This window comes from Salvelinus namaycush, chromosome 26 (assembly GCF_016432855.1).
Source record: "Salvelinus namaycush isolate Seneca chromosome 26, SaNama_1.0, whole genome shotgun sequence".
Lineage (NCBI taxonomy): Eukaryota > Metazoa > Chordata > Actinopteri > Salmoniformes > Salmonidae > Salvelinus > Salvelinus namaycush.
In genome coordinates, this window is record NC_052332.1 from 29060841 (window position 1) to 29087763 (window position 26923).

At 41.1% G+C, this 26923-nt stretch overlaps 1 protein-coding gene across 1 annotated transcript in view; it reads right to left on the minus strand.

Annotated features, from left to right (window-relative positions):
* Nucleotides 1-247: 247 nt before the first annotated feature.
* Nucleotides 248-26923, minus strand: part of ehd1b (EH-domain containing 1b) — a 33013-nt gene continuing 6337 nt past the window's right edge. Inside the window, exons 2-5 of the mRNA XM_038965088.1 lie at nucleotides 25290-25387; nucleotides 2753-3165; nucleotides 2425-2589; nucleotides 248-2269 (exon numbers count right to left, since the gene is read on the minus strand). Of these exons, the coding sequence (XP_038821016.1) occupies nucleotides 1748-2269; nucleotides 2425-2589; nucleotides 2753-3165; nucleotides 25290-25387 (1198 nt within the window). The 3' untranslated portion in view covers nucleotides 248-1747. The remainder of the gene's footprint in view (nucleotides 2270-2424; nucleotides 2590-2752; nucleotides 3166-25289; nucleotides 25388-26923) is intronic.

The following is a 26923-nucleotide window of genomic DNA, read 5'->3' on the forward strand; positions in this document are numbered from 1 at the left end:
TGACGCTGTCAAACCGCGCATCACTACAGCAAGCTAACATTGGCTGCATGAGCTCACATGTTCCCACTGTGAACATTTGGCAAAATTAAAGCATATTTGTACAAATACAGTGTATTTTACTAATGCGTTTGAACAGTTAGTACATTTTCAAATAGTTCATTATAAGGACTACTGCACTGGAATGAACAAGGACAATTTTAGCAATGTTTTATCCAGTCATTTCAAAACACAGTCTATGAAAAACAAATATTATAATACAATTTTATTTCACAATAGAGACTAAAAACAATGTACATATGAACATTTAAGAGCTGTAAAGTTGAGGCACTTCTACAAAAACGTCTACAGTGACTGTCATTAAAGGCTAACCAAAGATGTGACTGCCAGGGATCAAACTGGGATTTTGAAGCTAGTACTGTTCCCTAAAATCAGTTAATTGGTTTTCCATAAATATATTTGATCAGACATTTTGTCAATGCATACTGTATGCCCAACTAGATCTGGACGATATCAGAAAATCCATATGATAAATTGACTGAAAAATGGCATAAAATGTAGCTTAAATGTCACATATTTCATAATTTTGGACAAAATATATGGTTTACAGGAGACAGCTGTTACAAAAGACACCAGGAGCTAGGCAATGTTTTCCAAGACAAACGTTTGTCTGTGATCTAATAAATCTACAAGTCAGTGACAATATGAGGCACAACAATCTGAACTTATCATTCAATAATAAGTTCAGATAATGTAAGGTTGATGTACCATCTGCATGTCAGTTGAGTCTACAGAAGAGAACAAAGCAGAAGCGTTTGGCATGCTGGGAAGAATACCTTGTCTATTGTTATCATTCATTATGGGGTGACCTATATTTGCCCTGCCAACAGGTAGCCCTATATTTGTACTTCTGCAACTCTTGTTTTCAGACTTTAAAGCCACATTTCCTTTGAGGATTCACCCTTGTTTACCCAAAAGGTTCAGGCTTTTCTTTCCATGGGTGCCTGTGTTTCTGCAACTCTTGTTTTCAGACTCTAAGAACACTTTGCTTTATAATGGCTTTAGAAAAGCTAAACATACACATTGTTTTGATTAGAAATTATATCATATGATTAAATGTTTGTAAGTAGAATAAACAATTGACTAAACTCGGACACAAATCATATCGAACTTAATGGAAGACGAGGATTAAATATAATTTCCCCAGCATATATTTGTTATGAGCGCCCCTTATTTCTTTAATCGTTTGATTTGTTGAGTGACCTGTATAAGTATACGAGACATTTTTTATCAAAGGAATAAATATAATTCACTTTTGGACATGGCCCAAAGTGGAAATTTAAATGTGATTGTACTGTGTGCACAAATTACATCAAAGGCCTTATGATAAAGATGAGAAATATAAGTAATAATAAAGATCAGGGATTCACAGGTGATGAATAAGTTAAAAATGTTTATTTCTCTTTTTCTATTTTTGAATGGACTATGCCAATTGTCATATAGATACAGTCTAACATTACTTTAACCCCAACACCACAATTTATGTCACATTCCCATACCCCACAACACCTTATCTAGGCGGTTTGCTATCGAACACCCACTTAACGGTCACATTTACCTTGGCCAAAATACTAACCCTTTTCCCTTTTAACTCATCCCATCAACCCACCCACCCAGCTCTCCCAAACACCTCTAAGCACCATTCTACTTGTTCAGGCCTATTCCAATGCCATATGACAGATTTCCAATTCTACAGTCCCCTTTTGGAAGGGGGGATAAGGTGTTCTGGCAGGTCAGTGGGAAGCTCGTGACCCTCAAGCTTCACCTTGATCAAGTGATTGGCAAGGGAAAACTCTTCGTCGTCCAGGAAACCGTCCTTGTCTACGTCGGCCAGCTTCCAGATCTTCCCCAGCACTGTGTTGGGCAGCTTGGACTTCACCATTTCCTTCTTGGCCATGGCACCAGACACTTTGCCGTTGACAGGAGACAGGGTGTAGAAGATCTCATCGTAGGTGGGTTTGTCTCGTGCCACCACCCACTCCAGCTCATCAATGCCCTCGCCTGCACCCTCGCCGTAGCCATGGCCGAAGGGCCCATTCATGGTGCCCTCAAAGGCACCACCTTGGACTGACTGGCTGGGCATGGCTGCCTCCTCCTGGCGGACGAGGGTCATGAGTTTGGCGATGTCGTTGGCTAGCATGTCCTCAACGGCCTCCAGCAGCTTGGGCTTCACCACCTGGAACTTACTGAAGTCCTGGTTTGCCAAGATCTCCTGTGTGTTCATAAAGTTGAAGAGGTCAGGGGAATTCTAGTCAAGTAAAAAGGTATCTGCAATGCTCATCACTACTATCGCTATCATTACTTACATGGCCACTTTGGTTAACAGAAGTACTACCTCCACTGGAAAAATAATGTATATTTATGTACCTGCATCTTAGCTAGTTTGGGGAAGTCTCCAGGTGAGATCTGGTGCTCTTTCTCAATCCTCGTGTAGATCTCCCCCAGGTTGGCGATCAGCTCCTTCTTCTTATTATCCTTCCCAAACATATTGGGCATCTCCTTCTTTAGAGAGCTGATGATGTAAGCGTGGACCTGGAGGGAGGGAAGACTAAATCACATCTGGACCTAAACAGCTACCCACTGATCAATTTTTATTTCAGCACAATGAGGGTGATACAATAATGCAGTAGAGTAATTGCTTTCTGAGATTAATGTTACTGTTAACAAGCCCCAACATTTGAGACCTAGGTCTCACCTTGGCGAGGCGAGCCCGCTTGATGAGGTCATTGAGCTTCCTCAGAGCAGCATTCCGAGGCAGCCCCTGAATATCCTTGAAAAGGTCCTGTTCCTCAGCCTCAAAAAGCTTCCGGTTGTCTGGGACCAGGAGCGGCTGAGCCCAAAAAGAACCGATATACACCCGGATCACCTCTGGAGTACCAACAATTTTACCAAGAGACCACATGAGGGCGCCATAGACCCTCATCAGCTGCTGCGTGCCAATCTGGTCAGCCTTGTTCAGAACCACCCGCATCTTGTCCTCATGGTTCTTCAGGGCACGGATCACCTCAGAGAATTCATCTGAGATGTCCAGTTTGTGGGCGTCGAAGAGCAGGATGATGCGGTCAACGCGTTCTGCAAACCACTCCAGCACTGCAGCAAAGTCATAACCTGAAGAGAGGAAAGAGAATTGTATAAAATAAAAAAGGGGGTGTGAAATCTTCAAAACATCAATGTGAATTAAATCCTTTTATCAAAAAGGTTAAGATTTAAATCATATGAAAATTGTGTGAGACGCGTTCAAACAAATTCCAGTCCAACAAGTTTATGGAATCTGATTATGTAAGGAGTGGAAATATTCACATAAATCAACACCAATTTGATTTCAATTGGTGTGAGCCGCTCCTAGTAGTCCATGGGCCACCCACCAAAAAAAAGCTTCAGAAAAGGCATTCTGTGACCCAGGAAACATCATTACGTTGATAATTTTATGAATATGAACACTGTGGTTCAAAACTTGTAAGTTTAACATCAATAGTTTTATATCTTTAATCAAAATTATGATCAAGGAAAAATGTTAACCATATACAGTGGTTTTCTGAACAACATTTTTGATGGGTGACCGTTAGACTAGACCAAAGTAAGAGTGTGGTTGTTTCTCTATGCAAATCAAACTCAGATTCCAGCTTATCCTGTCTCCATGGTCCCTCTCCACACAGCAACAGACACCCCCCAGCTACAGATCCAAAAACAGGTATATTTCACAATGAGACAAAATGTGTTTTTCCTGTGCCAGGAAAACCTTAACCAAACACCCTCCATCTTCCTCCCTCTTCTCACAGTGTGACACAGACACTGACCCTTCACCCATGACCTCCAGAGCATAGAAATGGATAAAGCAGAATCCAGTTCATTGTACGTGACACACCTAGTAAAGCCATATGAAATTGATGTGATGATGCAAGCGAATTTGGGCCTCACATTTCACCCTCATGTTCTAAAAGATAAGCGTCAGGTCTTATTCATAGTTGTTTTCTGGAGCACAATGTTGAACACTAGGTCTAGCCTACATAAAACACAACAAAAATATAAAACATGCAACAATTTAGATTTACAGTTCATAAGGAAATGAGTCAATTGAAATACATTCATTAGGCCCCAATCTATGGATTTCACATGACCGGGAATACAGATATCCATTGGTTGGTTGATTGTGGCATGTAGAATATTGTCCCACTCTTCTTCAATGGCTGTGCGAAGTTGTTGGATATTCGCAGGAACTGGAACACGTTGTCGTACACGTCGATCCAGAGCATACCAAACATGCTCAACGGATGACATCTGGTGAGTATGCAGGCCATGGCAGAACTGGGACATCTTCAGCTTCCAGGAATTGTGAGAAGATCCTTGTGACATGGGGCCATGCATTATTATGCTGAAACATGAGTTGATGGCGGCAGATGGATGGCACAACATTGGGCCTCAGAATCTCATCATGGTATCTCTGTGCATTCAAATTGCCATCGAAAAAATGCAATTGTGTTCATTGTCCGTAGCTAATGCCTGCCCATACCATAACCCCACCATGGGGAACTCTGTTCACAACGTTGACATCAGCAAACCGCTCGCCCACACAACGCCATACACAGCGCTGGTGGACATTCCTGCAGTCAGTACGCCAATTGCACACACACTCAAAACACAAAAAGACACCTGTGGCATTGTGTGTGACAAAACTGCACATGTGGCCTTTATTGTCCCCGGCACAAGGTACACCTATGTAATGCGGTTTAATCATCTGCTTGATATGCCACACCTGTCAGGTGGATGGATTATCTTGGCAAAGGAGAAATGCTCACTAACAGGGATGTAAACATTTGAGATAAGCTTTTTGTGCATATGGAAAGATTCTGGGATATTTTATTTCAGCTCATGAAACATGGGACTAACACATTACATGTTGCCTTTATATTTTTATTCAGTGTGTAATTAATATATATATATTATACACACACATCTCACGCCAAAATAGAATTCAATGTTTAAGCGTTTGTTTACGATCAACATTCAAAGGAAATCGTATGAAATTCTTGGTTCTGAATGAGTACAGATGCTTTACACATTAAAATTTGTCCCAAACTTGACATTCACACTCATCTTTTAAATTAATGAAAGTCCATTCTATTCACTCTATTTCTACGACAGGGATGGCTTCGCCCCACACAATATCCTCCCCTGAATGACAAACAGGAAAGAGCCTTTGGCGCATTAATTGTGCAGCGGGGAGACACTGGGACCACAAAGAGACCTCTTCCTCACCTCTGTTTAGAACGGTTATTTATTTGTTCATTCTGAATTGAACTAGAGGGCAGCAGGGCACTGACTCTGCCTTGGCACGCTGCGCTGGAGACAAAAAAAAACTTTAAAGGGAAAGGCCACAATTACTATCAACGTCCACAGTTTTTAAAATGTGCTTGGGAAGTACAATGCAGAGAACAGTCTGACTCAGCGTTCCATTTGAGTAGCGAGAAACAGCTGTCTTCATCCAATCTCATTGTTCCTCTCGCTCTCCCTCACACATATTAAAGAGATCCATTATAAGCTGTTATTTTATATGCAATAACTAGGCTACTTACTTAAAACCTAGTAAAAAGTAATTTATTTATTAAATCACATTTCTGCTGATTAAACCAGAAGAGAAGCCCGAAAGGCGTCAACCTGTGTGTACGTAGAGCCCGATCTTCCTCTGTCGAAGGATTGGTGCTCGACTAATATCACTTTACGTAATTGTTGTGTCTATAGATTTGTTCAATGTGGTGTTAGTATGTATGTATGTATGTACAGTTGAAGTCAGAAGTCTACACACACCTTAGCCAAATACATTTAAACTCAGTTTTACAATTGCTGACATTTAATCCTAGAAAGATTCTCCGTCTTAGGTCAGTTAGGATCACCACATTAATTTTAAGAATGTGAAATGTCAGAATAATAGTAGAGAGAATGATTTGTTTCATCTTTTATTTCTTTCATCACATTCCCAGTGGGTCAGACGTTTACATGCTACCAAATACATAGAGTGTATTGCCTTTAAATTGTTTTACTTAGGTCAAATGTTTATGGTAGCCTTCCACAAGCTTCCCACAATAAGTTGGGTGATTTTTGGCCCATTTCTCCTGACAGAGCCAGTTGTAACAGAGTCTGGTTTGTAGGCCTCCTTGCTCACACACACTTTTTCAGTTCTGCCCACAGATTTTCTATGGGATTGAGGTCAGGGTTTTGTGATGTCCACTCCAATACCTTGACTTTGTTGTCCTTAAGCCATTTTGCCACAACTTTGGAAGTATGCTTGGGGTCATTGTCCATTTGGAAGACCCATTTGCAACCAAGCTTTAACTTCCTGACTGATGTCTGGAGATGTTGCTTCAATATATCCACAATTTTCCTACCTCATGATGCCATCTATTTTGTGAAGTGCACCAGTCCCTCCTGCAGCAAAGCACCCTCACAACATGATATTGCCACCCCCGTGCTTCACGGTACAAGTACAATCTTTGTCCCCATGTGCAGTTGCAAACCGTAGTCTGGCTTTTTTAATGGAGCTTTTGGAGCAGTGGCTTCTTCCTTGCTGAGTGGCCTTTCAGGTTATGTCGATATTGGACTCGTTCTGCTGTGGATATAGATAATTTGTTCCCGTTTCCTCCAGCATCTTCACAAGGTCCTTTGCTGTTGTTCTAGGATTGATTTGCACTTTTCGCACCAAAGTACTTTCATCTCTAGGAGACAGAACGCGTCTCCTTCCTGAGCAGTATGACAGCTGCGTGGTCCCATGGTGTTTATACTTCCGTACTATTGTTTGTACAGATGAATGTGGTACCTTCAGGCATTTGGAAATTTCTCCCAAGGATGAACCAGACTTGGAGGTCTACAATTGTTTTTCCTGAGGTCTTGGCTGATTTCTTTTGATTTTCCCATGATGTCAAGCAAAATAGGCACCGAGTTGGAAGGTAGGCCTTGAAATACATCCACAGGTACACCTCCAATTGACGTCATTTAGCCTATCAGATGCTTCTAACCATGACATATTTTTCTGGAATTTTCCAAGCTGTTTAAAAGGCACAGTCAACTTAGTGTATGTGAACTTCTGACCCACTGGAATTGTGATACAGTGAAATAATCTGTCTGTAAACAATTGTTGGGAAAATTACGTGTCATGCACAAAGTAGATGTCCTAACAGACTTGCCAAAACTATAGTTTGTTCACAAGAAATGTGTGGAGTGGTTGAAAAATGAGTTTTAATGACGACTCCAACCTAAGTGTACGTAAACTTCCGACTTCAACTGTATGTATGTAAGTTGTTTTGTCAAACTTTTTTCAGACAAGATCCAAGAGTCAATTAAACAGTACAGTAGTTTGTTAGGATTGTTATACACTAGGATAATAAGCACAAAGAATAATAATAGTTGGCTGTAGTGAATCACAGGAAAGTATTCTTCCGTCAGTCTGGGTTTTGTGTCAACGTCAGCAGGATGTGTGATCTCTGGACCGATCCAATGAGGGCGTTACCTGGCAAAGTCCACGAGAACAGCTCCGCTTATCTCTACTCGCTTTAAGGAGGGATGTGCTGGTAATAAAGTCAGGGATGTCAAATCTACACCGAGAAGATCAAAAAGCACAGCGCTGCAGGTCACAATTCTTCACATTTAACTTGAAGGTTAATTGTTGCCACACCACATTGTAACTGAACAATCAATCTCTGGTGAAATAAAGTTGAACACTTCAAGGTGAGCTCAATCACAAGAGAGAAGGAACATTCTGAATATTCAACCTAATATCTTACCAGCCAATCAACTGTATGTCAGGCCCACCCAAAGTCTGTTTCAAACAATGGCATTAATTCTGCTTGTTTTGCAATAACTAAAGAGTTGAATTGCCCCCAACCCTGGAGCCAAATATTGGTGGAGGTGAAAGTGAACCTAATGGAAGGAATTTTTCAGTTGTGTTTTCCAGCAGCACAGCTAGCTAATCATCCAACATCAGTGCCAAACCTCTAATGCCCTTGTGGCTGAATGGAAAGCAAGTACCCGCTGCAATGTTCCAACATCTAGTGGAAAGTCTTCCCAGAAGAGCGGAGGCTGTTATAGCAGCAAAGTGGGGACCTTGGATGTACACAGATAGCTAACAATAATATGCATGTCAAGCTCTCCTGGCTGAAATTGGAGGAGAGAACTACTGGCACACAGCTCAGACACTCATGCATACCCCACAAGACATGCCACCAGAGGTCTCTTCAAAGTCCAGAACAGACTATGGTAGGTGCACAGTACTACATGGAACTGTTCCACATCAAGTAACTCATGGCAGCAAAATGAGAAATAAAAAAAACACCTTTAGGAACAACAGGGACTGTGAAGCAACACATATTGGGCACACACTTCATCTTGTGAATGTATTGTAAATGTTTTAAAACATTTATAAACTGCCTTAAATTTTTCTGGACCCTAGGAAGAGTAGTTGCTGCCTTGGCAGCAGCTAACGGGGATCCATAATAAATACAAATACCAACTCCATATTAATGCACATGATTTTGGAATGAGATGTTCGACGAGCAGGTGTCCACATAGCAGATACACTATATGGCCAAAAATATCAGCAACTATCTGCTATGAACGCACGCATGGAGTTAAGAACAATACCAAACTAGGGGAGATCATTTCTCATTTCAAAATTATGTAATAATAGAGAATGTGGCACTGCCTAGGGTGAGAAGGATCACTGTATGCTGAGCTGGTGGAGAATTTCCACGTCATACTCAGATGCCTATATGAAGCATAGGTTAGAAATTTGAGACAATCCTTGCAGGGCTCAGAAATAGACATACTCAGCTGTCTGTCCGATAGCAGCATGCCTGTTTGTATGCGCCTAGGCACCTACACAGCTTACTCAAAATACTGTCCAGATAGACATCCACACATTCATAACCTATTGTCAGTGCATTCCATCAGTTTGGCTTAGATATTAACTGTGTAAATCATGTCTGAACTTCATAAACCATGCTAGTGAAACCTGATCCATGTGGGGGGGGGGGGGTGCTTTCAAAGACTGACAGTTAACCACCCCCTGCCTGGCATCACTTCCTACTATGTGGTCCTACTGACGTGTACTTGTTGGTCATTAACACCGCTGGCCTTGTCATGAGTTACATTACTGGTTATTTGGTACATGGTAGTCCAACAACTCCACTCCTTCACCCCTGACAATAGGCAGGGTCATTATCAATGTCCTGGTGGATAGAACAGGAGCCGGGGTAGTATAACATCTAATAACTATCTCCTCTGTGTCCCCTTGGGAATTGGCTAGCTTTTCACACTAATGGGGGTCATATGCATGGCATCCCCTCTCCAGTTAATAGAAAGGCTTGGAACAGAGAAAGGATCTAGAAATATGTTCATGGAATGGAAATTATAATTCCACAATACAATGGATATTTACTTATTTGTTGGCACAGGGCCTGCTTTTGATGGAACATGTTGGTATCCTGTATGGCCCGAGGTCAAATGATTCATTGTGGGTTGTGTGTGAATGTATGCATGCGTTCAATACACACAAAAAAATGAACTTAATACATTTCAGAAATATAAAAGAAACAGGCATAGGGTGGTGGACATGAACATTCTTTCTCCTTTAAGGTTAAGGAACCAGCCACGTTGCATAAGCTGTTTGTTGTCACTGGTTAACCACATGGGTTCAAATCTCTTCCAACTCACTTGCTGCTGACAGCAGACACAGCAACCCCTTTATTACCAGCCTTAATTTGACAGGAATTGTCTAAGCGAGAGAGAGAATGCCCGTGACACCCGAAACCGGGAGAAAACTTGGGAGTCACCGAGGAGGACCTTGAGCATGTATACAGTAAATCATGAACGGTCTGTTTAAGTGAACCTTGCAGGTCATGCTAGAGTGGCAAGGACATCGCCTCATTCACCTGCCGTACCTTCACAGATGAAGTAGTAACCTAGATTCACTACTGTAACCCTGAGGCAAAATAGCAGTGCCCTTATTAGGAAAAGTCCTCACTAGCACCCTAAAAGAAAGCTAGCTAAATAGCCTACTCTTTTTTCCATATAGCCTAGTCAAGCAGGCCATAGTATTATGATTAACAGAATTGTAAAGCAGCCGTGGAGCTGAGCTAGTGGACAAATACAGAGTCAGAAGACTTGAGATTATTAACTGCCCTTGCAAGGTCTGAGCTAGGGCAAATGAGACAAGTATTACTTTGAGGCAGATAACACACTACAAAAAAAAAAACTGTTTCAAGTGAGATGTAGGCATCGGTATGAGGACGAAAAATAATTTATCAGCACCACAATACCTACACTCCACCCATGCTCTACCAAGGTTTTCCGGCACAGTGCTTTGACCTACTACAGTATCTATGTTGGTCTATTGTAATTCAAACAATGTGTATGCAGGTTAACCTTTCTAGGACACACATTTCGCTAGCGGAACCCCTCGACAACATTCCGCTGAAAAGGCAGCGCGGGAAATTCAAAAATATTTTTTTGAAATATGTAACTTTCACACATTAACAAGTCCAATACGGCAAATGAAAGATAAACATCTTGTTAATCTACTCATCGTGTCCGATTTTAAAAATGCTTTACAGCGAAAACACAACATATGATTATGTTAGTTTAGAGCCAAGTCAAAAAAACAGACATTTTCCCAGCCAAAGATAGGAGTCACAAAAAGCAGAAAGAGATAAAATTAATCACTAACCTTTGATGATCTTCATCAGATGACACTCATAGGACATCATGTTACACAATACATGTATGTTTTGTTGAATAATGTGCATATTTATATCCAAAAATCTCAGTTTACATTGGCGCCATGTTCAGAAATGTTCAGCCTCCAATATCCGGAGAAATTGCAGAGAGCCACATCAAATAACAGAAATACTCATAAACTTTGATGAAAGATGCATGTTTTACATAGAATTAAAGATACACTTGTTCTTAATGCAACCCCTGTGTCAGATTTCAAAAAAACTTTACGGAAAAAGCAAACCATGCAATAATCTGAGACGGCGCTCAGAAAGAAAATAAAATTCTCCGCCATGTTGGAGTCAACAGAAATCAGAAATTACATTATAAATATTCCCTTACCTTTGATGATCTTCATCAGAATGCACTCCCAGGAATCCTAGTTCCACAATAAATTGTTGTTTTGTTCAATAATGTCCATTATTTATGTCCAAGTAGCAACTTTTGATCGCACGTTTAGTACACATATCCAAACGCTCGTTCAGGTCCAGGCGAACGTCGGACGAAAACTTTTTGAAGTTATATTACAGGTCGAATAAACTTGTCAAACTAAGTATAGAATCATTCTTTAGGATGTTTTTATCATAAATATTCAATAACATTCCAACCAGAGAATTCCTTTGGTCTATAGAAGTAATGGAACGCAAGTCGATATCATGTGGAATGCGCATGACCAGGACCTGGCTCTCTGCCAGACCACTGACTCAAACAGCTCCGATCCGGCCCCACTTCACAGTAGATGCTTCATTCAACGTTCTACAGACTGTTGACATCTAGTGGAAGCCGTAGGAAGTGCAAACAGATCCATATCCCACTGGGATTTCAATAGGCGATGAGTTGAAAATCGACCAACCTCAGATATCCCACTTCCTGGTTGGATTTTTCTCAGGTTTTCGCCTGCCATATGAGTTCTGTTATACTCAGACACCATTCAAACAGTTTTAGAAACTTCAGAGTGTTTTCTATCCAATAGTAATAATAATATGCATATATTAGCATCTGGGACAGAGTAGGAGGCAGTTCACTCTGGGCACGCTATTCATCCAAAGTGAAAATGCCGCACCCTATCCCTAAAAAGTTAAAATGATATGAAAACATGCTTTGCTTTTATACTTACAAGACCATCATGCTTGATTGAGTGTTTTTTCTTGCAGTAATGTGGTGCCTGCCTATATTTTCTTAAACCTTATTTAGAAATACATGTTATTGTGAAAAAAAATGTTTCATAAAATATTTGGGGTCAGTAGTAGGGTTGAATATTTTCCCCAGCATTTTACAAAATGTTCCAAATGTTATAAAAGCGGAAAAGGGAAAGTGGGAGGAGGAAAAAGGAACTTATCTGTCGGTCCTGTATTAAAAAGACCATGACTGTTTAAGGAAAATTGCGATAAATAAACTATACCAGTTTCACTTAAGGACCAGAAAATTGATAGCAGTGCCATTGATTGCAAAAGAGTTGAAGATATTGTTGACGCACATGGTTAATGAACTGACACTCAAAACGTTTAATTTTTCAATTTAAATTCTACACAATTCTTGCAACCAATAGAATGTTATTGATAGACCACTGCGCCACCCGGGAGGCCTTAAGGCACTGCATCGCAGTGCTAGCTGTGCCACCAGAGACTCTGGGTTCGAGCCCAGGCTCTGTCGCAGCCGGCCGCGACCAGGAGGTCCACGGGGCGACGCACAATTGGCCTAGCGTCGTCCGGGTTAGGCCGGTAGGGATATCCTTGTCTCATCGTGCACGACGTTTCCTCCGGCATGTTGGTGCGGCTGGCTTCCGGGTTGGATGCGTGCTGTGTTAAGCAGTGCGGCTCGGAGGACGCATGGCTCTCGACCTTCGTCTCTCCCGAGCCCGTACGGGAGTTGTAGCGATGAGACAAGACAGTAACGACTAACAATTGGATACCACGAAATTGGGGAGAAAAAGGGTGTCAATTATAATTTTTTTATGTTATTGATATGGGGGATAAAAACTGTCCCAGCTCTGCAGATTTTTCTGCGAAGAGACTGAATCATTAGATAATTTGTTTTGGTACTGTCACAGGGCCAGGAATGGCTGAAGAATTGCAATATTTACCTGGAGCAGATAGCACTACTGGGTGATCTGAAGTCAATCGATCAATAATATAAAATAAAACATTTTGTATTAACTTTACAAATCTGTAGAAACAATGAGAATAGAAAAGTTTAGAACTTATGTGAAACATCACAGCACAGTTGAAAAATATGGCATATAGAAATCCAATATCAATGGTATTAAGAGATAGATGGGAGGGGTTGAATGGAGCTGAAGGTTAGGATAAATGACAGCAAATAATAACAAGATAACTAATGTAAAACGTATATGGGTTAAGAACAGTTTGAAAGATTTGGCAAATAGAAATTAAACCGGATGGACATCAGAAATAGATGGGAGGGGAAGGACAGGCGTACAACAGAAAAAATAGAACTATTGTAAAACACATCCAGGCTGTGTAAGGGCTATTTGACCAAGGCGTGTAATGGAGTGCTACATCAGATACCCTGGCCTCCAGTCACCTGACCTCAACACAATTGAGATGGTTTGGGATGAGTTGGACAGCAGAGCATGAATGAAAAGCAGCTAACAAGTGCTCAGCATATGTGGGAATTCCTTCAAGACTGTAGGAAAAGTATTCCAGGTGAAGCTGGTTGAGAGAATGCCAAGGGTGTGCAAAGCTGTCATCAAGGCAAAGAGTGGCTACTTTGAAGGAACTCAAATATATTTAGAGTTTAACACTTTTTTGGGTACTACATGATTCACTATGTGTCATTTCATAGTTTTGATGTCTTCACTATTATTCTACAATGTAGAAAATAGTAAAAAATTAAGAAAAACCCAAGTGTCCAAACTTGACTGGTACTGTATATATAAAATAAGTCCCATCTCGAAAATAAATCACTATTCTCCTTGGTAACCCGGTATTTCCCACAGAAACCGGAAGAGTCATTCAAAAGAATTATAAAACATAAATGTCTGGAGTTGATTAAAGCTTTGATCAGCATGAAATTTCAAACATTGTTTCTACTTGAGCCTGATGAGCCATTTACAGTTGAAGTCGGAGGTTTACATACACTTAGGTTGGAGTCATTAAAACTTGTTTTTTTAACCACACCACAAATTTCTTGTTAATAATAAACAATAGTTTTGGCAAGTCGGTTAGAACATGTACTTTGTGCATGACAAGTAATTTTTCCAACAATTGTTTACAGACAGATTATTTCACTTATAATTCACTGTATCACAATTCCAGTAGGTCAGAAGTTTACATTCACTAAATTGACTGTGCCTTTAAACAGCTTGGGAAATTCCAGAAAATGACGTCATGACTTTAGAAGCTTCTGATAGGCTAATTGATGTCATTTGAGTCAATTGGAGGTGTACCTGTGGATGTATTTCAAGGCCTACCTTCCAACTCGGTGCCTCTTTGCTTGACATCATGGGAAAATCAAAAGAAATCAGCCAAGACCTAAGAAAAATAAATTGTAGACCCCCACAAGTCTGGTTCATCCTTGGGAGCAATTTCCAAAACGCCTAAAGGTACCACGTTCATCTGTACAAACAATAGTACACAAGTATAAACACAATAGGACCACGCAGCCGTCATACCGCTCAGGAAGGAGACGCATTCTGTCTCCTAGAGACTTTGGCGCGAAAAGTGCAAATCAATCCCAGAACAGCAGCAAAGGACCTTGTGAAGATGCTGGAGGAAATGGGTACAAAAGTATCTATATCCACAGTAAAACGAGTCCTATATCGACATAACCTGAAAGGCCGCTGAGCAAGGAAGAAGCCACTGCTCCAAAAGCACCATAAAAAAGCCAGACTACGGTTTGCAACTGCACATGGGGACAAAGATCGTACTTTTTGGAGAAATGTCTTCTGGTCTGATGAAACAAAAATAGAACCGTTTGGCTATAATGACCATCGTTATGTTTGGAGGAAAAAGGGGGGGGGCTTGCAAGCCGAAGAACACCATCCAAATCGTGAAGCATGGGGGTGGAAGCATCATGTGGGGGTGCTTTGCTGCAGGAAGGACTGATGTACTTCACAAAATAGATGCCATCATGAGGGAAATTATGTGGATATATTGAAGCAACATCTCAAGACATCAGTCAGGAAGTTAAAGCTTAGTCACAAATGGGTCTCCAAATGTACAATGACCCCAAGCATACTTCCAAAGTTGTGGCAAAATGGCTTAAGAACAACAAAGTCTAGGTATTGGAGTGGCCATCACAAAGCCCTGACCTCAATCCCATAGAAAATTTGTGGGCAGAACTGAAAAAGTGTGTGCGAGCAAGGAGGCCAACAAACCTGACTCTGTTACAACTGGCTCTGTCAGGAGGAATGGGCCAAAATTCACCCAATTTATTGTCGTAAGCTTGTGGAAGGCTACCATAAACATTTGACCTAAGTAAAACAATTGAACTTCTTATGGCTGCAGGGGCAGTATTGAGTAGCTTGGATGAAAGGTGCCCAGAGGTGCCCATAGTAAACTGCCTGCTCCTCAGTCCCAGTTGCTAATATATGCATATTATTATTAGTATTGGATAGAAAACTCTGAAGTTTCTAAAACTGTTTGAATGATGTCTGTGAGTATAACAGAACTCATATGGCAGGCAAAAACCTGAGAAAAAATCGAAACAGGAAGTGGGAATTCTGAGGTTGGTCGATTTTCAACCAAGTCCCTATTGAATACACAGTGGGATATGGATGAGTTTGCACTTCCTACAGCTTCCACTAGATGTCAACAGTCTGTAGAACCTTGTCTGATGCATCTACTGTGAAGTGGGGCCGAAGGACACAGGAATTAGTCAGGTCTATCATGACCTGACCATGCGCATTCACATGAGGGAGCTCTGTTCCATCGCACATCTGAAGTCAATGTAATTCTCCAGTTGGAACGTTATTGAAGATTTGTTAAAAACGTTCTAAAGATTGATTCAATACATCGTTTGACATGTTTCTACTGACTGCTACGGAACTTTGACATTTCGTCTGCTTTTAGTGAACGCGCTTCCTGACTTTGGATTTGTTTACCAAACATGCTAACATAAATAGCTATTTGGACATAAATGATGGACATTACCGAACAAAATGAACATTTCTTGTGGAAGTGCGAGTCCTGGGAGTGCATTCCGATGAAGATCAGCAAAGGTTAGTGAAGAATTAAAATGCTTTTTATGAGTTTTGTTGACTGCACAATTTGGCGGTTAACTGTATGGCTTCCTTTTGTGGCTGAACGCTGTTCTCAGATTATTGAATATTGTGCTTTTGCCGTAAAGCTTTTTGAAATCTGACACAGCGGTTGCATTAGAATTAAGGATACACTTGTTCTTATGTGAAACATGTATCTTTCATCAAAGCTTATGATGAGTATTTATGTTATTTGATGTGGCTCTGCAATTTCTCTGGATATTTGAGGCATTTCTGAACATGGCACCAATGTAAACTGAGATTTTTGGATATAAATATGAACTTTATCGAACAAAACATATGTATTGTGTAACATGAAGTCCTTTGAGTGTCATCTGATGAAGACCAAAGGTTAGTGATTAATTTTCTCTCTATTTCTGCTTTTTGTGACTCCTGTCTTTGGCTGGGAAAATGACTGTTTTTCTGTGATTTTGCGGTGACCTAACATAATCGTTTGTGGTGCTTTCGCTGTAAATCCTATTTGAAATTGGACACTTGTGGGATTAACAGCAAGATTACCTTTAAAATTGTATAAAATACATGTATGTTTGAGGAATTTTTATTATGAGATTTGTTTGAATTTGGCGCCCTGCACTTTCACTGGCTGTTGTCATATCATCCCGTTAACAGGGATTGCAGCCATAAGAAGTTAAAGGCAATGCTACCAAATACTAATTGAGTGTATGTAAACTTCTGACCCACTGGGAATGTGATGAAAGAAATTAAAACTGAAATAAATCATTCTCTATTATTCTGACATTTCACATTCTTAAAATAAGTGGTGATCCTAACTGACCTAAGACAGGGAATTTTTACTAGGATTAAATGTCAGGAATTGTGAAAAACTGAGTTTAAATGTATTTGGCTAAGGTGTATGTAAACTTCCGACTTCAACTGTATTAAATACAATATGAGCCCAAGCCCAAATTATTGTGCCGTTATCCAATACATGGCCAAAATGATAAGCTACTGCGCATTACGCACACAAAAAAGCCAATAGATGTAGCTAGCCACATGACCAAAAGTATGTGGACACATGCTCATCAACCGTCTTATTAAAAATCATGGGCATTAATATGGAGTTGGTCCCCCTTTGCTGCTACAACAGCCTCCACTCTCCTGGGAAGGCTTTCCACAAGATGTTGGAATATTGCTGCGGGGACTTGCTTCCATTCAGCCATAAGAGCATTACTGAGGTCGGGCACTGATGTTGGGTGAATAGGCCTGGCTTGCAGTCGGCATTACAATTCATCCCAAAGGTCACCGGTCAGCAACAGTTGTGGCTGAAAAATCCTTTGTATATATGCCGTCTTCGGTAAATAAATGAAACTAGCTCCAGTAGGCTAATCTTTGAGTGTGAACTGTATTATAGGGAGTGGAATTACGCACATGGTTCAAACTATGACAAAGCAGAAGAGAACATGCGATTCTGGTGAAGCACGAGGCCTGCAAAGTCACAAGTATAGGTTAGCGAAATTGAAACATAGTGCCTAATTGTATAATTAGTAGGCTGACGCACAAACACAATATTTCGCCTAACGTTTTTAGCCTTCCTCCTCTCCATTGTTGCTTCATTCATTCATTCATTCCTCGCTTTCAGAAGTTAAATATGTTTGTCCTCATCTTCATTCGAATGACATCCTTGAATAATATAGGACTAGAACTAGATGCACTTTCACTTCTTTTCAAGAAGATTGAATGGTTATGGGTCTAAATAAATAACTGCTATAGCCTACCACCATCACGGGTTCACTCCTTTTAACGTACCTGTGAGTTCTATTGGGCTGCTGTATTTAACATTAGGTAAAAAAGAGCTTGCGTCCCTCTTCAAATAGTCTATTGGTATAAGAAAAATAATGTCCAGCAAGCTATTCTGGTCTAGCTTTTTCTGCATGGGACTCCAAGAGCTAAGGAGCATTTGTTAAAGAAGAGGCCAGCAGAGCACAGGTGCTTGCACAAGAGAGAGGATATAAGTTAAGCTTATTATGCATAACCCATAATTAACTTCTTATGGCTGGGGGAGCTATTTTCACATTCAGATGAAAAGCGTGCCCAGAGTAAACTGCCTGCTACTCAGGCCCAGAAGCTAAGATATGCATATTATTAGTATATTTGGATAGAAAACTCTGAAGTTTATAAAACTGTTTGAATGATGTCTGAGTATAACAGAACTCATATGGCAGGCAAAAACCTGAGAAATCCAACCAGGAAGTGGGAAATCTGAGGTTTGTAGATTTTCAAGTATATGCCTATCCAAGATGGTGTAAATTTGGTCCGATTGCACTTCCTACTTCCACTAGATGTCACCAGTCTTTAGAACCTTGTTTCAGGCTTCTACTGTGAAGGGGGAGCGAATAAGAGCTGTTTGACTAAGGGGTCTGGCAGAATGCCATGAGCTAAGTCACGCGAGCGGCCAAGAGCAAGCTGCGTTCCCTTTCATTTCTAAAGACAAAGGAATTGTCCGGTTGGAATATTATTGAAGATTTATGATAAAAACATCCTAAAGACTGATTCTATACATCGTTTGACATGTTTCTACAAACTGTAATGGAACTGTTTTGACTTTGTCTGGACTAAGTGCCTGCGCCTTGTGAATTTGTGAACTAAACGTGCAAGCAAAAAGGAGGTATTTGGACATAAATGGACTTTATCGAACAAAACAAACATTTGTGGAACTGGGATTCCTGGGAGTGCATTCCGATGAAGATCAAAGGTAAGTGAATATTTATAATGCTATTTCTGACTTCTGTTGACTCCACAACATGGCGGGTATCTGTAAGGCTTGTTTTGGTGGCTGAGCGCTGTACTCCGATTATTCCATGGTGTGCTTTCGCTGTAAAGCTTTTTTGAAATCTGACACTGCGGTTGCATTAAGGAGAAGTATATTTTTAATTCCACGCATAACACTTGTATTTATCAACATTTATGATGAGTATTTCTGTAAATTGAGGTGGCTCTGCAAAATCACCGGATGTTTTGGAAGCAAAACATTACTGAACATAACGCGCCAATGTAAACTGAGATTTTTGGATATAAATATGAACTTTATCTAACAAAACATACATGTATTGTGTAACATGAAGTCCTATGAGTGCCATCTGATGAAGATCAAAGGTTAGTGATTAATTTTCTCTATTTCTGCTTTTTGTGACTTCTTTGGCTGGAAAAATGGCTGTGTTTTTTGTGACTAGGCACTGACCTAACAGAATCGCATGGTATGCTTTCGCCGTAAAGCCTTTTTGAAATCTGACACTGTGGTGGGATTAACAAGTTTATCTTTAAAATGGTGTTTAATACTTGTATGTTTGAGGAATTTTAATTATGAGATATGTTGTTTGAATTTGGCGCCCTGCACTTTCACTGGTTGTTGTCAAATCGATCCCGTTAATGGGATTTCAGCCGTAAGAAGTTAAAGCTAATACTGCATTGAATTCATTACCGGAAAGGGGTAGGCTAGGACATCTATATACAGTGCATTTGGAAAGTATTCAGACCCCTTGACTTTCCACATTAAGTTACAGCCTTATTCTAAAATGGTTTCAATTTACACACAATACCCCATAATGACAAAACATAAAAATGTTTAGAAATGTTTACTAATTTATTAAAAACAGGGGTGCAACTCAATATTACGTTTTTTTGTTTTGTTGACTCCGTGTATATTTAAGCATTAAGGCACGGAGGGGTGTGGTATATGGCTGTTCCTATGCACTACGCAAAGCGGAGTGCCTGGATAGAGCCATTAGCCATGGTATATTGGCCATATCCCACAAACCCCGGAAGTGCCTTATTGCTTTTATAAACTGGTTACCAAGGTAATTAGAACAGTAAAAAGTAATTTGTCATTCCCGTGGTCTGATACACCATGACTTTCAGACAATCATTGAGGGTTTGAACCACCCAATTTTTAAACATTTTAATAGCAGGACACTAAAGTTATTCCACTGAAGAATTAGGCTGTTTAAGTAGGTTTGAATCCTAAGCAACCTGCATACACATTGTTTGAAGTACAATAGACCAACAAAGCTGCTGTAGGAGGTCAAAGCTGTGTGCTGGAAAACCTTGGTAGAGCATGGGTGGAGTAGGCATTGTGGTGCTCATGTGAATTTCCTATTTCGTTTAAGACTGATGCGTACTTCTCACTTAAAAATGTTTTTGCTTTGAATATCCATGGTTTTACATCGGAAGGTGATTACATTATAGCACAGCAATACATAAGTAAAAATACACAATGACAAATGGCAACAGAAAGTGTAGTAATTAATATTTATTTAATATTAAAATAGCAGATTTTTCAGAGGGATGTAAAAAAAAAAAAACAGAAACCCATTTAAGCCAATATGGAGTTAACTGGAAAAAAAGACAAATCGAGCAAGCTCCTGGAAAATAAAAATCAATATGTAGCCTACCCATCAACCATTTACATACATTATTGACGGTCACATTAGGCGGCTCGGAGAGCAAGGCATGAAGTGGCACAAACCGCTCTGTGTTCTGCGCCAGCAGAGTGCCTGTGCTACTTCTCGCCATGACATCCTAGTCACCCCCCTCGATGGAAACGACTTGGGATACACCTAGGGGACGGCACTGGTGTGGCAGATGCACGGATTTGGTCATCCAAAGGTTTCCCGGGACAACGGTGGTCTTCTCTGATATCGCACAGCGTAGGAGCTGGATGTTCCAGAGGATAAACTAGTGCATTGAGGGCCTTGTGCTCCATCAATCAGCTGGTGTACGCATTTCAGGGAACACAATCCACTACCCTGCCACTAAACAGTGTGTCCCTGGGATGTACCGTAGAGGTGGAGTGCATCTGGGCATTTTTTATACTTCTATTGGTCATTTTTTAAGCTAGGACTCCGGTACACAGGCGGGAGCACTCCAGTAAAGTAGATGGTAACTCACCATAACGTTGGATGCCAACTGCCGATAAACTCCACAGAAGAAAAGGCGGAGGCAACAACGCTGGTTGGTAGCTAGCTAGGACAACAGTAGACAGTGTCTTTCACCCCAGCTTGTCGGACACTGTTTTCCTGCAGTTCTGTGAACGACGGCGAAGGCAGGTGTTTGGTAGGCGTTAGCGAAGGACACTGGTTGCTAGCTAGATAAGTAGGACTTCAGTACACAGCAGGCGGAATTGTTAACTAGCTCGCACACCAGTAGACAGCGTACTTTGCAGGTGGTTAGCATGCAGGAGCAAAGGACACTGTCCTAGCTAGTTAGATATCAGGAACCCAATGGGATGCTCGAGGTCTGAATTGCGGGCCGCAAACACACACTATTGGCAAGACGCGCGCACTAGTACACACACACACACACACACCACAGTCCCTGTCCATTGCAACTCAGCAATGCTCTGAAGAGCCACCTAATAAGCACACAACATACGTGTGTGTGTTGTTGGGACTGGGGTGTCAAAACAATACATGAAAGAGAAATGGTTAAAACCCTGCCTATTTCTACCATTTCGCATCTTAAAATCTGATTTTAAACCTAACCACACAGGTTACCTTATGTCTAGCCCCAACCATAAATTAAAACCAAAAAGCTAATATTTATGAATTTTTACAATAACCAATTTTGACTGTGGCTGTGGTAACCCTTCAGATTCCATGGCTGTAACGTTAACGCTTACAGGCTGACTGCATCGCATGTGCGAGCGTTGCAAAATAAATTTTGAAATCTATGTTATTCAATTATTATGCGCGCCAACGAGCGTCTGCATTGCCAAGGGCTAAATTTGAAGTCAGTTCTAGTTCTGACGCATATCACGCTGTAAGTCCTGCCTCTCCCATATCCTCATTGGTTATACCCACGTGGGTGACTGAAAGACGAATGAGGTCAGTGGCGGTAATGCACCTAATTTGTGAAAGTTGCCAATTGCATTATAAAGTCAAGAGAAGAAAAACCCTGGAAAAAGGAGAGATGACTAAAAACGAGTCAGTTGACCATTTTATGTGTGGATTAATTGTCGGAGTAGAGGACCTTGTGCATTTCACGTAAAATAACTCAATGTTTATATCCCAGGACAAATCAGCTAGCAAGTGCAAGCTAGCTAAATTGCCATACATGTTTAATGCTTTCGACCTGTCCCCAAATTAATATAATTGGTTCAGAGTTTGTTTTGATATTTTAACCTGCGTGTCGTGATCGCGTTTGGTGTGAGGGGACAAAATACATTTATGCACGATGGCGCACACGCGCAGTCGGTTTGGGTTCCGTGTTATGCTGCATTTAGACTTAGGATGTAAAAACATACCAGTCGGCATAGTGGAACAAGAAAGCATGAAAGACTGACGTCATAGGCAAGCCAGTATGCATTGCTATGGTTCTTTCAGTAAACAAACCAATCAACATCCGGTAGAAAACAACACTATGGCAAACGGCAAAAGTGGAAACATTTGAACTCTGGCGGCAAGCCCCGTCTACCGTGGTGGCTGACCTCAAAAGGCATTTACCATTATGCTCGCATTGAAAACAATGACATCCGGTTTGCTGTCTACCATCTAAAACACTACATTACACTACAAACCCTGTCATGAACGCATTATCTTGACACTATTTAAAATTGACAGTCTGGTGATGACAGGACACTTGTTCTTCATTCACTCAGTACTGATTGAACTTTGTTTTAACCATTGCATGTATAATGCGTGGCAGTTTCCCAAAGTTGCGCATTGACTAGGAACTTTACTTAGCTAGCTGTGATTTGTTTGTGGAAGAATGCGGGATAGCTATATTGTGCCGGTGCATGATCCGTCCATTCAGCTAACATTACAGCCTTGGTGCTAGCTAACGTTACTGGCTAAAGTTAGTTGGCTAGCCAACTGGCAATATAAGCCAAGGACGTTTGCTATGCTATTTGTGCTTATTACGCGCAAGTGTCAAAGACCAACAGTTTACACAAATGACTTCAGCCATGTGAAAAACCTGCCATAGCAAAATAGTTAGATTCCTTTGCGTGTAGCTTGCCTCGCATCCGACTGGTGTTAACTAGCTACTTGCACTGTTAATGCGCAACTCAATTGCTTTGGTCCAGTTTTAGAACTCAGATGTGTCTGAAAAGATGTTAGCATTGTCAGAAATGCTACAACAATGTAGCACATCGTTGGTGCTTATCGGACAGAAATGAGCATGTGAGTGATAAATTATACATTTAATACAAACTGTTGCACCTACAAACGTATTCATTCTGAAAGGTGGAAAGTAATGGTCACTAAATGGATGCTGTAGCATAGTTTTAATCAGACATCTGGAATTTCAGCTAGGTTTGGGTAAAGAAATAATGGCCAACAAAGCCAGTCTGTTAACAGAGTTATTCAATGAAAATGAAAACAAAAGGATGAAAGGGAAAGTAGTTTGGAGTGGGATGAGAGAATTTGTGAAGGGAGATGGACTGACAGCGTTCAATTTGGACATGTGCCACAGTCACAGGGACAATGGGGAAGTGTACTGCAGTGACCCTGGATTGACTATGGTGTGGGTTTCCTATGAGTGTGTGTGTGTGTGTGTGTGTGTGTGTGTGTGTGTGTGTGTGTGTGTGTGTGTGTGTGTGTTTCCTATGCGTGTTTCCTATGTGTGTTTTAGCCCGTGTCTGTGTAGTATGTATGTTATAGAGAGATAAGAGGACAGCTTGGGGAAAATACAACTAACAACCTCCTATTTTCCATCAGTGACTAATGATTGTAGCAGGGCTTCCCCATTGTAGCAACTGGCCCCACTATTGCCTAATAAAATGTATTCTGACCACAATAAGCACTCTACAAACTGTTGTAACCCCAGTTTCATCAACCCTGGTTCAATATACTGTCAGAATGTGAATTCAAATCCATTCTGGCCTGCCCAATTTTACTTCACCATGGTGCTCATGTGACTCGTGGGTACTGAGGTGTTCAATACTCTCTCCAGTAAGTGCATGAAAGCCCTGTTGCAATGTCCCAGTCCCCGACTCTCCCACCTAAAGTCAAGGACGGTACAGCACACCATCGTTCCACTCTCATCAATTCCGCTGGACTTCAAACACTCATTCGATCTCCTGCCTTCAGCACTCAACATCAAAGAGTTCATGAAACGTGACAAGTCTACTTTTATACCACCAAGGTTTTAGTAAAAGACCAACTATAAAAGCCTCCGTTTTCTCACCTTCTACCTACCACTGCATCTCTTTCCTGTCCCCAGGAGGCTGTTTTACCCTGGAGTGACCATGCTAGCATCCTCACACCCAAGGTGACTAATCTGCTAAGGACCAGGATATTTATTTTATTTAACCAGGGTAGAACATGTGAAAGTGCTCGCACCAAGTTGAAAAGTGAAGGGTGAACCAGTCAGGGTGTAGCTGGAAAGGGGAGACTCAAACACATGCTCTAGGGCACCCACAAGCCTAGTCTTTTGCCCATCCCTGAAAGTGTGTGTAAAAACACATACCTAGAACTCAATGTATGCTTTGGATGAAGTCAAAAAGTTCCAGGCTCAACATTGAGTTAAACTAGCAACTCTCTCCGTCATCCTGCCCAGGAGTCAGTGTTTTGCCCTAACCATCCATCCTCCAGCCCTTTCCCTCCGAGGCTCCCACCGTTTCCTGGCCCCTGATGGCCTTCCTCTCTGTCAGGACATTTATCTTGGAGTGGGATGGCACTCACACACATTCTGTCACTGTGTTCAACATGAGGGGGGCAGGGTCGTGGAGAGGTTCTGACATCCTCTCTTATGCAGCACACACATACTCCCAACAGGAAGGTAACACCGCTTAACACCCTACATTCTAAACAAAAAGGTGAACAATTGTTTCCTGAACAAAACCACTAGGCTATATCTCCACCCAATGCACTTGCCCTAGGACCATATATAGGAGGTAGTCATCTTCTGACGCAGATCACACACACAGGAATTCAGCCTAGAAATCAGAATGTAGGCTGTTCTGCAGTAATATAAACAGGACGGCTAAAAATACATGCTGTGTTATGCTCTGGTAATGCAACTTAATCAATTTCATTCCTCTGCTTCACTACGGGTGTGTCTGAATGCCAACAGTATGAATCTGCATTCTCAAAGGCACAAAAAAAAAAAAAAAAAATCATGAGACAATATGGAGAGATAAGATGGAGAGCAGGAGAGGAAATGAACAAGGGAGAGGAATAAAGGACAGTCATTGAGAGGGGGGAGAGGAATAAAGGACAGTCATTGAGAGAAGAATGCAGAAAGTGAAGAAAGATGGGGTAAAATAATGAAAAATAGGAGGTAAAGCACCAACCTCTGCTGAGCCTCTGCTTCTCTCCAGACAGGATTCCTGGGGTGTCGATGATGCTGATGCTCTCCAATACAGCGTTGGGCATCTGAGCACACACAAACCTGGGAGAAAGATGCAGAGCGTTGATATGTAGTAGGGCAGACCCCATTTAGTTGAATGGTTGATTGTTTGGTCGACCAGCATTTCTTCAGTCGAGCAGTTGCAATAATGTTTTACTAAAATCATGGTGTACCTGACACCTGTTTGATTGGTGCCTGTCTGAGTGGACTAATCCATTGTGAATGCCGTGGGGCTGGCACATTAGTGATGTGATCTATTAGTCTAAGACATGCTACTGAAATTGTATATAGTTATATTATGTAAGAATGGTGCAACACAAATAAAATTATATTATTCTATAACAAATGCGCGTTCTCCCGCGTTGGATAGTGGTCTGCGGTTCTGAAACATAATTGCGCTGTTGAATTGGCACCTTCCTAGACCATGCTGGTATGTGCATAATAGCAAAGTTAACAAGCATATTGGTGTTGAGAACCATGCGGCGGAGTCACCAACAAAGAGTTAGGAGACGAGAAAACAGCCCTTGCCTTAATTGTCTAAGAACAGTGAGAGGAAACCAACTTATGTCTATAATCAATACCCTAAAATGTTAAGTGCCTGGCTTTATAAATCATCCATATATAGTGCATTCAGAAAGTATTCAGACCTTGACATTTTCCAAATTTTGTTACGTTACAGTCTTATTCTAAAATGAATTGAATTGCCCCCCCCCCCAACCTACACACAATACATCATAATGACAAAGAAAAAACAAGTTTATGCATTTTTTCTAATATATTTAAAAAGAAATCACATTTACATAAGTATTCAGACCTTTTACTCAGTACTATGTTGAAGCACCTTTGGCAGCGATTACAGCCTCGAGTCTCCTTGGGTACGACGCTACAAGCTTGGCACACCTGTATTTGGGGAGTTTCTCCCATTCTTCTCTGCAGATCCTCTCAAGCTCTCCACAGTATAATTCTAGAGCTCTGTCAGAGTGACCATCAGGTTCTTGGTCACCTCCCTGACCAAGGCCCTTCTCCCTCGATTGCCCAGTTTGGCCGGGCAGCCAGCTCTAGGAAGAGCCTTGGTGGTTCCAAACTTCTTCCATTTAAGAATGGAGGCCACTGTGTTCTTGGGGACCTTCAATGCTGCAGAAATGTTTTGGTACCCTTCCCCAGTTCTGTGCCTCAACACAATCTTGTCTCAGAGCTCTACGCACAACTCCTTCGACCTCATGGCTTGGTTTTTGCTCTGACATGCACTATCAACTGTGGGACCTTATATAGACAGGTGTGATCCTTTCCAAATCATGTCCAATCATTTGAATTTACCACAGGTGGACTCCAATCAAGTTGTAGAAACATCAAGAATGATCAATGGAAACAAGATGCACCTGAGCTCAATTTCAAGTCTCATAGCAAAGGGTCTGAATACTTATGTAAATGTGTGTTTTATATTTTTAATACATTTGCAAAAATTGCCTAGTCATTATGTGGTGGTGTGTGGATTGATGAGGGGAGAAAAAACAACAACACGTCGTATAAACAATTTCACAAATTTGTCTTATTATTGTCATCATCAATCGTTATAAT